Source organism: Mya arenaria, chromosome 6, assembly GCF_026914265.1.
Source record: "Mya arenaria isolate MELC-2E11 chromosome 6, ASM2691426v1".
In the NCBI taxonomy this organism is placed as follows: Eukaryota; Metazoa; Mollusca; class Bivalvia; order Myida; family Myidae; genus Mya; species Mya arenaria.
This window is the reverse complement of record NC_069127.1, coordinates 32715629-32729684: the sequence shown is the minus strand read 5'-3', so window position 1 is coordinate 32729684 and position 14056 is coordinate 32715629. Positions and strand designations below refer to the sequence as shown.

The 14056-nt window shown below is 34.6% G+C and overlaps 1 protein-coding gene across 1 annotated transcript; it reads left to right on the top strand.

Moving 5' to 3' along the window:
* Positions 1-1090: 1090 nt before the first annotated feature.
* On the top strand, positions 1091-6139 carry LOC128237730 (uncharacterized). Its single transcript, XM_052953312.1, has 5 exons — positions 1091-1424; positions 2129-2297; positions 4082-4186; positions 5018-5291; positions 5826-6139. Exons 1-5 carry the CDS (start codon positions 1091-1093, stop codon positions 6024-6026), a joined length of 1083 nt encoding a protein of 360 aa, XP_052809272.1. The 3' UTR covers positions 6027-6139.
* The last annotated feature ends 7917 nt before the right edge of the window (positions 6140-14056 follow it).

Sequence of the window (14056 nt, the reverse complement as noted above, 5' to 3'; positions counted from 1 at the left end):
CATCCAGTGGCTTTATTTATATTTAGCATTTTAATTGCCCTTGCGATTTCAGTTGCTGTAATTCTATCATCAAGCTCTTCAATCATCACATTGCGGCCCGATTTATTCATTTCAAAGTCATTTAAGAATGTCTGTATTATATCCGGGCCTTGATTTGAATTATCCGCTTAATCTTGAAAATAGTCAAAAAAGACTTAAAGTGTGGTCAGCCTGATTTTTCGATTTTTTAATTATTTTCCGAAATTCACTTGGCCTTTATCGACTTGAGCCATGCATTTGTTTCGTTTCTGAATTTTGTAGCTACAATTCGCGCTACCTACAGTATATTTATAGTTTTTTACTGCCCTTAACCTTTTCAAAGTTTGCTGGTGATCGGTTGAAAACATATCAAGAGGGTGCTTTCTTATGCTTTGAAGTGTGTATCATTACATTATCCACTAAACCAAGACTTCCTCTCCGTACATGAATATTAGTAACATGAGAAGTTGAGAACCAATCCTTTAGCAGTTAAATCTCAAAGAAAATTCGTAATAAGGTACTGTAGGACTTGAAAAGAATATGACTAGATAACTTAAGATAGTAACGCCTTAGCATTTCAACATTAAATAGTATTAACCAGAAAAAGAAAGTTAGTCGGTAATGGTTACGTCCCGTAATTTCACTATTGTTTGTCGCCTTTCCAATCAATTGTCGATTATAATTGATCATTGTCACAACAGTAGACTACACTGAGCAAACAACAGTTTAGGCATGTTATGGAAACTCATATTAAATATTGAAGTGCTTAAAAACTCAAATAATGCAATTGTTTAATTAATGCTCATTTCTCGTTTCAGATTCTTACTGACCTTTTAATAAAAGGTTATTAACTTAATCTCAATTTGACCTTGGTCCTTCATAAAGGAAAATGACTCAAGAAATAGTAGAAATGAAGAATATGTTAAGAGTGAAACTTTGCCATGTCATACAATGCATTGAAAATGGACGTACTCTAAATATTGAGGAGAAGATGAGGGAAACATATGAACTAATGCAACAGTTATCATTACTTACCTGCTTAGATGGGCCTTTGAATTGTGTAAGGCAAGCCATGGACTTGATGTTGCATGGTACTGATAGGATCGAAGACGTTTTCCACATAGAAGTGCCACTAGAGTGTGGAAAGAGAGGTCGACCGAAGTTTTTAATTCCTGTTTCAGTAATTGAGTTTTTGGTAGACAACAAATTTACAGTGAAGGACATTTCGAGATTATTAATGACCAGTGAAAGTACTATAAAAAGGCGACTTAAGGACTATAATATAAAGATCGGCAACACCTATTCTATTATGGAACAGGGAGAGTTAGAGGACTTGGTGAGGAACATCACCAACGAATATCCAAATGCAGGATATCGAACTGTCATGCGAGTTTTATCATCTAAAGGTATGTGTTTTGTATGGTAAACTCTGTGACTGATCACAGGAAGTGTTAAAATCATAATAGAAAAAGGGTATATTTTGTACTTACTAGTAATATTTGTAAGAATTTTAGGAGCATAATCCTTTAAAGATTGAATATACTTTGTTTGTTATTTTGGAAAAAAATGTCTGGAAAAGGCATGATTACTGAGAGCTTAAACTATATATACTTTTTTATTATTATGTATTAATTTTTTTTTTCAAATAAAATCCATTCTGTGTCTGATTAGTATAGTAACTGTCATGTCATATACAAATTAAACTGCACAATTTTTTTTTACTCAATTTTTTTCTTATGGACTAAGATGTGACATGTTTGAAATCATTTCTAAATACTAGGAAGAATCGAAGCCACCACATCCAGGAATCTAACCAAGGTTGCTGAATTGCCAGTCCATGACAATGGTAGTCATTCCAACTACGAAATTGGATGAATACTTAAAATAACTAATATATAAATATTGTATTGTTCAGAAGGTCCAAAATGACCTTATTGAAAATATGTGGGTGCTTTGTTTTTTATTAGAAATATGCTTTTCAAGTTTTGTTGTTAACTAGTCTTGGTTAAAAAAAAACATCTCGATTTAAAAGTAAGTGAAAACTGTACAGATAATATGCACACAGCAACATATTCATGCCTGGTAAATTTATTTTTATTGTTACATGTAGGTCACCGAGTGCAGAAAAAACGAGTGAGAGATGCCCTCAAATATTGTGATCCACAAGGTGTTCTGTTCAGGAGGTTGTTCTTGTCAGCTTGTAGAGTGCAGCGTAGAGCATACAATGTGCGTGCACCATTAGCATTGTGGCACATTGATGGAAATCATAAATTGACCAGGTATGATTTCCAGAAATGTTGAAGTGTTCCAGCCATTGAAATATGACTCTTGGACGAACAAGCCCAAATTCTTATACTATTGCTTTGTTAAACAAGGCCTGCTATATAAGATTGAAAATGTTAACAAGCCCAGAATACGTTTAACCAGTGCAGGGCTTGCAGACTTGTGTTAACTTTGACCACTGAGTATTCCAATACTTATAGATTCATTTTTGCCTTAATCAATTTTGTTGTGGAATGGTCCTAATGGACAAGAAAGTATAACAACACTGAGATGTTCTGCATGGTGACCTTTACTGATAAAATAGCATAGCTAAGTTAATAAACTTTATGTAGTGTCCTGATCTTGTACATTATAAGATGCCCCCATAAAAGTGGTTGGGGAGGGGTCAAAAATGATACAGACATATCTGTTCATATTCAAATTTGTGTTGCACTAGTCATTTAACCCTGGAGAATGCTGGATAATGCTGTTAAGGTATTGATGCTGTGCACCATGGGGATCTTTAGAGGATTTAGTTATGATATTCAAAATGTAAAAGCAGATTTATGGAGAACGCAGCATGTCAGAACGTCTGTTTCCTATATGCACACAGTTGTTGTTTTCATCTAGTTATATTATGGTCATATGACTGCAAATTGTGACCTTAACATTTAGCCGTATATTTAAGAAATATAACACACCACTGAGGGCCATATGACATTATAAGGACCGGCCAGTCAGCCAACGAAGGTGTATATGGACCGAGGCGTTAGCCAAGGTCCATTCACCTTCCGGGGCTGACTGGCCGGTCCTTATAATGCCATATGGTCCGAAATGGTGTGTTATATTTCTTATATCATACCAAACACTTTTTTACCATTTGATAATTTTAAAGCGCCTTTGATGTGTTTTATTGAACAAATCTAATAATGTTTAGATGCGAAAAAAATGTCCTTGTGAAAACTGCAAGCAGCACTCACCGGTTTTATGACGTCAGCGGTCCATATTATATGACGTCATCGGTCCATATTATATTTTGGCAAGGTCCGGACCGGCCAAAAACATGATATGGACCGCTGACGTCATAAAAACTTGATTTTTATTAAAATACATTGATATACGGACCGATCAACTTTATATACGCAAAGAAAGGACACATTTAAGTAAGGTATAATATATGTATATATATATGGTGATCATTTGTGGCAAGTTATTTTAAAATCCTTCCAAGTGGTTCATGAGATATGGAGTGGACAAGAAATGGAGTCAGCATGTCTCCGCAAACTTGGTTGAGACATAATGACACTCGTCATGGCACTTTTCATTAGGATACATATATGTATGTTGTCACATGTTTTAAGAGAAACATCACACAATTGTTGATGGTTGCTATCAAAACAGCAATAATATTCAACAGTATAGCAGGTATACCGCAATAAAATATTTTATACTGTGATTTTGTTTATTTCTAAAATCAATAGGATTGCTGATATCATGAAGGCAGATTGTTTTACTAAAAATAATTAATTTTCATTAAAAAATCCAGTTGTTGAACAATAGTGTATGCAGTTACTTCAGTTTAAGGGATCTTCTGTATTGCCACTTCCATACTTATTTGTTCATTTACCCTTTGTAGAAATGAGAACAGCATAATGTTTTTCAGATGGAGATTCGTGATTCATGGTGGAATTGACGGGTATTCTAGACTGCCAGTTTTCTTGAAGGTAAACACTAACAACAGTGCAGTGAGTGTCCTTAGTGTTTTTACAGAAGCTACACAGCTGTATGGATTGCCAGAGAGAGTTCGGTCTGACAAAGGAGGAGATAATGTTTTGGTTGCTGAATACATGGTTCAACATAATGGCACAAGGTCTTTTATAACCGGACGCAGTGTACATAATCAAAGGTAATCATCTCTGTGGAAAGCCTTGTCTTGGCTGTACATGTATCTTAAACATGATTGTAGAATTTCCAAAAACCTTGGAAGGTTCTATCATGATAAGGCGGCATGGGGCAGGCTTTGTGCTTGAGTGCACCCATCAGGACCTAGTCTATCCATTATGAATTATTTTTGATAGTTTTTGATGTTTCACCTTAACATTGCAATCCTTAACTAAAAGACAGTGGAAAGGTCTAGTGCACTGTCTCGGTGACAACTCTTAAATAGATTAAACTAAAACAGTGATTAGTGTAAATTTAGATGTGCCTTTTTGTGTTGCACCTTGCTCAAACGAATTAGCCTAATAATGAAAGATAACAGGAATTATGTAATTAAAGAACGCTTGCATCCAGGAACGTCATACTTGGTATGCAAGTTGGTCATGACTAGTAGATGACCCCTATTGATATTGTGATCAGTTCATCAGTCAGTCTGTATGTCACACTTCGTTTCCAATCAATAAATAAACAATGCTTGCACCCAGGAACTTTATATTTGGTATGCTTTTTGGTAACGACTAGTAGATGACCCCTATTGATTTTGAGATCAGAAGGTAAAGGTCGCCGTGACATGTCCATCATTTATTTTTATTCTGCTACGACCACACAATAGGGGTGACTAGCGCTATTTCAAAAAAGCAATCTCTAGTGTTTATTAGTATGCCTTGTTAGCACATGATGTTTGCTTGCAACTGTGTGTGCATTTATTACACTGAAAAAAATGTATATACATTTTTCTTGATTCATTTTCAGATCCCAAAAATGTTACTATCACTGTATTGGTTATTGTTTTCTTAAGAATTGAGAGACTATGGCGGGAAGTCTGGACTGGTTGCAATGCCTTGTACTATGGACTCTTCTTCTCGATGGAGGATGATGGTATTCTGGATGTCACCAATGAGAGGCACATGCTAGCACTGCATCTTGTGTTCAAGCCCAGGATACAGCAACACCTGGATAACTTTAGAGAAGCTATTTCTCACAGGCCATTAAGAACAGAACGAAATAAAAGCCCACTACAACTTTGGATAAGTGGTCAAATGCTGGATCCTAAATGGAATCCAAATAGTGAGGTATAACAAAAGTAACAAGATTACCTTTATTTATATGATTCAATAAATACATAAATACCAATTGGCGTGTAGGTTTAACTAACAATGCAATAGGTTTATAAGTATATCGAAGAATCCAAAGAAATTTCACATGTATGATGAGTGTAGGATACAGAGCATTACCATCACATCACATGACATCAATCACTTTGTGAAAAGGTCAAGATCATTTGATACAATACATTTATTTTCAAATTATACCATTTCTTCTTAATGTTAGCATTTCTGAGAAATATTTCTTTATTGTTTTACACAAGTATCATACATATTAGGTTCATTTTTCTGTCATTTGTCACTCTTGCCAGAACTTCTCAGATTTTCAAACCCTTCCTATGATGATATATCTTATTATGTAGACGACCTTTTTTGGTTTGGGGGTCTAAGTTCGAGATTGAACCGGATCATGAAATATGCACAATATCTATTTGTCTTTATACTTTACATAATTTTTCTTATACTTAACATAATTTTTCTTATTGTTCTTTTGTTGTTTAGGATGAGCTTCAAACCTTTGGTATGGAATTTGGTGACCTTATTCCTGATGAAGATAATGTTCCCGAAGCTGTGGTTGTTCCCGAAAATGAAGAGAATGTGGATCCTCATGTGCTTGACAATATACAAGATATTCATGACAGGAGGTCATTGAATAATGGTATTGACATTTATCAGGAAGTGTTATCAATTATTAATCATTAGAAAGAATTGCAGTTATTATCTACCGTACTGTGTCATCAGATGAAACTACCAGGATTTGTGTATTCAATTATATTATTAGCTCTACTTTCCAAAGACCAGAAGAGCTTACAAGATTGTGCAGTGTACATCAACACAATAAAATTTTGGTTGTATCTCAATAAAATTATGCAGTCATTAGATTTACATAAAAGCTTGGTTTCTTTCTTAACCAACCAGTTCTGTTCATGAATTATGGGCCCTTTAAATGTTGAAAGTGGCTATTTAACATGAGACCCTTTAATTCTTAGAAAATGCACATGTAGTGTTATGTGTGTAATGTGTGTTTTTGCACATTTTAATTCCTATCCATCTTCAGCAGTAAACAATGTTCGCTGATTGTTATTCAGTACAGAACGCATTCACCTGTATATACACCAACTTGTGATGCATTCAGGCAATCTTGTCTAAAGCATACAAACAATTATCAGCATGCACCTAACAAGGCTTAGAACAAAGTTCACCAGTATACATCAGGATTTGATCTGTCAAGCCAAGAAATGTTCTGATTGTGTTTCAGCCACAAAATGACTACTAGCTTAATATGTAAAGACGAATGATAGTTCACACCAGCATGATTGTATTCTCAACTATGCCAAAACTTAAGAGAGTAGAGCAGTTAAGCACTAGTGTATCATATTGAAATATTCAGGACATAGATATTTAATAAAACACTCACTCTGACCGAACTCTCTGTTTCACATTTACCCTAAAGATACAGACCCCAAACAATATTTTTTAATGAAAATAAATCAAGTTTTGTACAGTAATTGCTTGCTAAGTTTCATTGAAATCCATCCAATGGTAAAGGAGTTGCTTAGACATGGTGAATAGTCCATATTTTGTAACGTTGATATTTAAGCTTAAGACAAAAGTTAATTTGAACATATTTTACAACGATCATAAAGAAAGTTATGATTCTCTTAAGCACATAGTTGCTTGAGAGATAATGGTCTTGTGTACTCGCAGTTTCCAGAGTTCGGTTGCGAAATGTAAACTCTTAACTGGAGTTATCAGTACCAACTGTAAGAGCTTGTGTTTTTATAACAGTGACCTTGAACTTAGGAGCCCCAATAACAATCCTATGAAAGGTCTGCATACACTTCCTATATTCCAAGTTCAGTCACAATATGTCATTTACAAGGTTTTGGGGCCAAACAGTTTTCTATTTTAAGTAACAGTGACAGTGACTCAGAGCCCAAAATACAATCTTATGAAAGGTCCCTATAATCTGTTCCTTTTCAAAGATAAACAGCTGCAATATGTCAACTATATCTCAAGTTATTCAGTACCAAATGTTATTCTATTTAACATATGTCAAACTAAACTTAAAATGGATTTTTGTAACATAATTGTGTGCTGCCCGTTACAGACTGCGTGAAAAGATTAAGTCAATTTAATGAAGAGAATATATTAAGTAAATCTCAACTTGCCCATAAACTTTAACCAGAAATGATGTGCCCTAAAATTTAAAACCAAGTTCTTAAGTCCACCAGGGGCCATAGTTTGTATTTAGGATGACATTGTGATATGTAACCTTAAGTTATTGTAAGATTGTAATTTATAATTGTGACAGGTATTAAGACAATTAGATGAACAGTATTGACATTCTTAGTAAAAATCCCAACTTGCCCTTAAACTTTAACCAAGTTAGTATTTAAGTCAATCAGGGGCCATAATTTGTATTAAGAATATATGGAGTTATGCAACCTCATTGTGTAATGGCCCTGAACAACTGTGTAAGAATGTTATCCTTCCCTACCTTAACAGGACGCTGATGCTGAAGCTGGGGCGATTAGTAAAGCCACCTTATTCTGCAAATAGTTGAGCTAAAAACTAACTTAAATTAACTCAAACCTTTTTATTCATTATAACAAACAACTAGGCCATTTCAGAATATAGCCACTGTTTTTTAACATAAAAATACATATACAACTGTAAACATTTGGGGAAGAATTTAAATATTTCATAAACAAAGACTGCTTTAAACTGCACTCTCACAAATATACCGTTTTTACAATTTTTGGTATTTTTTTGTCATGAAATAGCAAATTTTTGTGTAAATGGCTGACAAGAGATCAGCTTAAACCATTACTAACAGTTTTAAAACAAGAGGCCCATAGGGAACTATGCTTTACTGGCATGGCTCTTGAGGTCATTTTTAATCCAGAGCATGTATGTATGTGTAAAAGGCAACAGACATATAGTTCACGTTTTGTGTTTGGGTTACCTGAAAACGTTGCGCTTTCAACATCTGAGCCCAGAAAGTATTGTAAGCAGATTAGTTGCATGAACTATTATAATATGTGCCAAGTTAAGGTCATCTGACAAAAAACAAGAACTGTCACAGAGACAGCACGCTCGACTATTCTGCCGCTTTTAAGATATTAACATTAATGTATTTACATGGAACATTTTAACCAGAATTCTAATAATAAAGGGCAATTATTTGCAAAATACAGTTATCTAACTTGGTTATTCAATTGCATTGTGTGGTTGAATACCATTGTATAAAGTCTCAATGGAATACCTCAAGTAGTTGCTGAGATCAAGTAATTGCTGAGATATTATCCTATGTGTGCTAACATGCAAGACCTTAACCAGAATTTAATCGCATACCCGATAATAAAGGGGCAAAAATTATTCCAAAAAATGTCCAATAATAAAGGCATATTTGCAAGTTTTCTAACTTGGTTAATTAAGTAGGTTGAAAGGTTCAGTACCACTGTATAAAGTCTGAATGCTTAATACCTCAAGTAGTTGCTGAGATATTAACCTATGTGTGCTTGCATGCAAAACCTTAACCAAGGTGTGATGCAAACGCTGACGCCAACGTTTGGGTGAGTAGTATAGCTCTCCATATTCTTCGAATAGTCAAGCTAAAAATGGTTTAAAAACTGTACTCATGGTAATAATTTCTGTAGTTTTAAAAAATAAAAAAATGGTCAAAAGGTCAAAGTCAAGGGCATCTGAGGACAACATTGATGCTCATTTGCAAAACTGTAGACATGGTCTAAATATCATTGCTGAAGCTTTAAGAATAACAGAGGTCAAAAGGGGTGTGGCCAGCTTTCGCATCAGGGGCATATTTTGAGCCTTGTGGTGCCTAATTCAAAATAGCAAGTGTTTGCAAAGCTGGTTCCAACAAAAATATTTTCAAACCATTCCCTATTCAAGTTTACCAAACCTGGGAATCCTGCGCGTGGCCAGTAATGACCCCAGGTGCATAATTTGAACAAACATTCACAACCAATTTTGTTAAGATGAATGCACAACCTACAGACACTTAGAATTGAGCTAAAAAATGGCCTTTGGGCTATCAACAAGAACAAGGCACAGTAATTCACAAAATCAACTGCAGAACCAAAAAGCAAATTGTCTCCCTTAATCCTAGACTTGACATGTTAACGTGGCTAAAAGGAGAATTTGCTCATGCAGGCCTGGCTAAAAATAACATTTCTTTAACACTTTGAAGGCCCATAATCTAGGCATGCCTTGGCGGTATCTGAATATCTGATATCTGAATACCGTACGAGTTTCATCGAGAAACAATCAAAACTAAAGACTGTATCGCGTTAACAAGAAATTGTTTACAGAAGCACTGACACACAGACTGACATACTATGTACACATTACCATCACATGAGCTCCTCTGGCCTTTGGCCAGTAGAGCTAAAAATCATAAAACATTTTTCAGTTTTTGAACTTGAATAAAAAAATCTGCAATCTAATTAAATCTGCAATCTAATTTTTTTGTCAGCAGTCTTATATAACTGGTTTCCATGCATTTCGCAAAAATTGGCTCGTTTCAAGACAAAAAAAGAAAAAGTTGTCAAACTTTTAATCTATGAAAGTGCAGCTTTAATATAGAAATCCTAACATAATTGATCAATGACAAGGGGTGGCAAAATAACTAGATGCATTCTACATTTTGTTTAAGTATGATCAAACTTAAAGACTTGCATTATAAATACCAAATTTTATAAGTTTTAGTTTGCAAAATTTATTGTACATATAGTGCAAGATAGATGAATATGAAATTAAACATTTACTTTCATGATCACTTCTTAGCAATAGATAATGTAAACAAGGAGGCATCACATGCTTTTAATGTTGTCCAGAATAACCCTAACTTTAAATAACCTAGTATTTGCTACTGTAAAAATCTTTACCAATTCACCAGCAATTCAATGAATACATGCAATAATTATCTACAAACATAATGCAACTAAGATTAGTTCTTGACAACATATTATTCAATCTCCAATTAGAAAAAGAAAGAAATGAAAAGCAAATAATTATGAAAATAAAAGATTCATTTATTTTTATACTTATATACCAAGCGTATTTTGTTTCCAAATATCTAACTTGTTCAATTTGATCTTATCACAGATAAAGAACGATGAACTTAGTAGTGTTGTCTTTATGATTGAGCAATAGTAATGTTTTCACTGTAAAAATGATATGAAAATTATAACCATCTTTTTTAGGTCACCAAAAATTTTAGAATGTTAGCATTAAATATTTTCTCTGACAGTAAGATACCTTGTGATTTATTCACAATACTAGCATGCACATATTCATGCCTTAAATGCAGGAGAGAAGTAGGAGACTTACGTCGTAAAAAAATATTGACTTAACTACATCCCCTTAAGTACTCTGAGCAAAATTTTCAAAAACCATTCCAGGGGTTGTTGTTGACAGTTAACAATGAAGTTGGTTAACAGCACAAGCTGTGCAGACAACCCTGGTTTCGTTCTTTTAGTCTGACATGAAACACTAACACAAATAGAAACCATTGAAAACAAGAGGCCTATGCTCTACTGGCTGGGTTTGTGTGGTCAACATCACTGTTTTCGAAAAGACCCAACCCCTTATGAGTATCTGAATACTCAAAACTGAAGACTGTATCATGTTCGCAAGCATTTATTATACAATAACATTTTTTTATACTATCAAGGCCCATAATCTAATCATTTCAAGGCACATAATCTAGGCATGCATTGGCAGATCTAGCTGGTTTTCTAAAGGAACAAAGCTCTAATGTATATCCAAATACTGTACAAGTTTCATCAAGAAACAATCAAAACTGAAGACTGAATCGTGTTTACGAGCAATTGTTTACAGGATTTTTATACTATCAAGGCCCATAATCTAGGCATGCATGGGCGGATCTGGCTGGTGTTCGAAAGGAACCGAGCTCTAATGGATATGTAGATACTGTACAGGTTACATCAAGATACAAAACTTAAGGCTGTATCGTGTTAACATGAATTGTTTACAGACGCACGGACGCACATACATGTACTACGTACACAGTACCATCGCATAAGCTCTTCTGGCCTTTGGCCAGTAGAGCTAAAAATATAGAGCAAAATTCATGATATACAAGTCATACATTTCGATTACAAATATTGCCAATACAAACCATTTAACAAGAGGACCATTTGGCCCTAAAGCATTCATAGCGGAGTCAGCTCAGGGGTGTTGATAACTTTGTTTTCTTTTCATGAAAGACCACAATAAATGTTACATACCACAAGATGGTTACATACTACAATGTCACTAAATTAATAGTTGTGCCTTACGGAAATTAAATTTCTTTCCCCCAAGATTATAGATGAATAATAAAGATATAATTATTCCACTAAAAGTGAGTAAAGTCTAATCTGCATCCACCTGCACACTGTTTTTAATTAGTGAATGATTTGTCATTTATTGCAGGAATATAACAATTATCCCCACGCTATAATCTTTTGAAAATCAGTCTCATTTGTAGTGAATTGCACTTTGTTATTGCCAATGAACTATTTCTATAAAACCAATGTTGGTGTTTTCTAAAAAAAGGGTATCACTGGTAGCTATGGATGCCCCATTCATCCACATTCTTTGGATACTAGGCAAAAATTGACCTACAATTGAAATTCTGGTAGAATGTGAATGACTGTAGCATTATTATACACAAGTTGAAAATAAACCATAACCTGGAAAGATATGGGCAGGCTTGAGAATTAATTTTAAAGGGAATTGGCATGATGGCCTGATATTGATCTTCAAATGTTTCATTATGTCATTGCCACCTAACTATATACCAAGTTTCATTTGAATCCCTTCATAACCTTCCATAATATTGCCGAACAAGCACCAAGTATGTAGAAACAAAAGGGGAGATAACTAAATAAATATGCAGGATAGGATTCGATTCTTGGGAACTTACTCTTATCTCCATCTATCTACAAGTTTCTTTGATTGCAATCCCTTGATAACTTTAAGACAAGCAACCATTATAAAAAAGAATGGGAGGTTATGGTTCTTGTTTACTGCCTTTCCTGCCATCTGTCTATATTTCAAGTTTTATTTCAATAACCTAAACTTTTTTCAATGGTAAGGCCCAAACAAGCACCAATTATGAAAGAAATTGTTAAGTGGAGATAACTTAATACATATATGCATGATAGGATTATGGTTCTTGTGCAGTGCTCTTCCTCTCATTGTCATCTTTCTATGAATCAAGTTTTAATTCAATCACCATCAGTAGTTTTAAAGGACAGACAGACGAAGCGGAGACTAAATGCTCTTACTTCGATAACATAAAAATACTTCTGGTTCAGTAACAATTAACTTTAATAGTTGATCACTACTTTTGGCCAAAGCCTTTACATCCAAAAATGATATCCAGCATTGTCCGCTCAAAATCTTCAAATTTTAGGAGTTTTGATGTATTTTGAAATGTTATACTAGGGGCACAAGTGTTGACATGGCTCAAAGCTGAACTGTTATGATTGAACTCTATTAGTCCAGATGGAATGTCTTTTGGTAATCCTTGACAACCAACAAAGGCTTGCAACACCAGCTCAAGGGTAACTTGAATGCTGTCTTCCTCAGCAGTTTCTGTGGAAATGTTTATTACAGTTGAGCTGATCCGGCCTTCTGAAATGAACATCACTAAATTAAATCTCAACTCATTAAGAGCCATTGTAGCCCTGAAATGCTCATCTGAGACCCTATGGGTCTTTATGAGACCACATAACAGTTTTCAGGACAAGGCCCCAATATCAGGAAACTAAGCTTCATAACGTGCTATTTGTTTTAAAATTCCTTTTAAATCATATTGAAAATCAGTTCACATCATTTATCAGTCAGATACACCTCAATACAAGCCTAAATACTTTCAAAGAAGTAAATATTTCACAAATTATAAAAGATTTTTTAAGGTATAGAATGTTGAAAACAAACAGATAAGACTGATATGGGTTGTTTACAGCTGAGCTAAAAACAAAAGAGAAGTATTTTTAATTCTTAACTTTGCTCTTCTGCGCAATATGACTACATTGCATGTGAACAAGAGGGCCATTGTGGCCCAGACTCACCCACCTAAGCTTTTTAAAAGGACAGTGCTGTGAAGTTTCAGGAAAGAGTATCGAAAAAATGCCTGGAAAATCTATAGGTCACATGAGACCTCTGGAGGGAGTCGGGCTTTGACCCAGGGGCAGAACTTGGTTACTGCACAAGACTGCATATCAAATATCAAAGGCCTGTGCTTGGCAGTTTAAGAAAAGTCTTTCAAAGGTCTTTATAGGACAATTACACTATCATTATACACACCAAATATTTAAGGGAAGGCCTTACAGTTTAGGTCAAGTTTTTTTCCTTTCAATTTTCATGACAACCAGTGTTCTACATTGAATTAATGTCTTTGAATAATTCTAATTTCAAAAGGGCACCACAAAGTAAAATCCCCGTTGAGTTTCAATTAAATGGGCCAAGCAATTTGGTTCTGTGGTTAGAAGTTGTCGATAGATGACATACGTTGGGCGATTGGAAAAGCTCAGCTAGAGCACAATTATCATTTAATGGATGCATTTTCAGGAAACTTATGCTGTTATGTTGGTGTGGAAAACTTACTCTTAACTTGACATATGAAACAGCGAAAGTTGTATTCAATTGCCTCTTCCGTTTCCCAGTTTGGATCCCCTTTGTCAGAAAAGCTGAAA

What these genes read in the sequence shown, in the direction of transcription:
- LOC128237730 (XM_052953312.1), top strand. Translation starts at nt 1,091, where the DNA reads ATGGACTTGATGTTGCATGGTACTGATAGGATCGAAGACGTTTTCCAC. An exon ending in CGCAGTGTACATAATCAAAG is followed by an intron (nt 4,187 to 5,017) that starts GTAATCATCTCT and finishes TGTTTTCTTAAG; the next exon opens with AATTGAGAGACTATGGCGGG. An exon ending in AATGGAATCCAAATAGTGAG is followed by an intron (nt 5,292 to 5,825) that starts GTATAACAAAAG and finishes TTTGTTGTTTAG; the next exon opens with GATGAGCTTCAAACCTTTGG.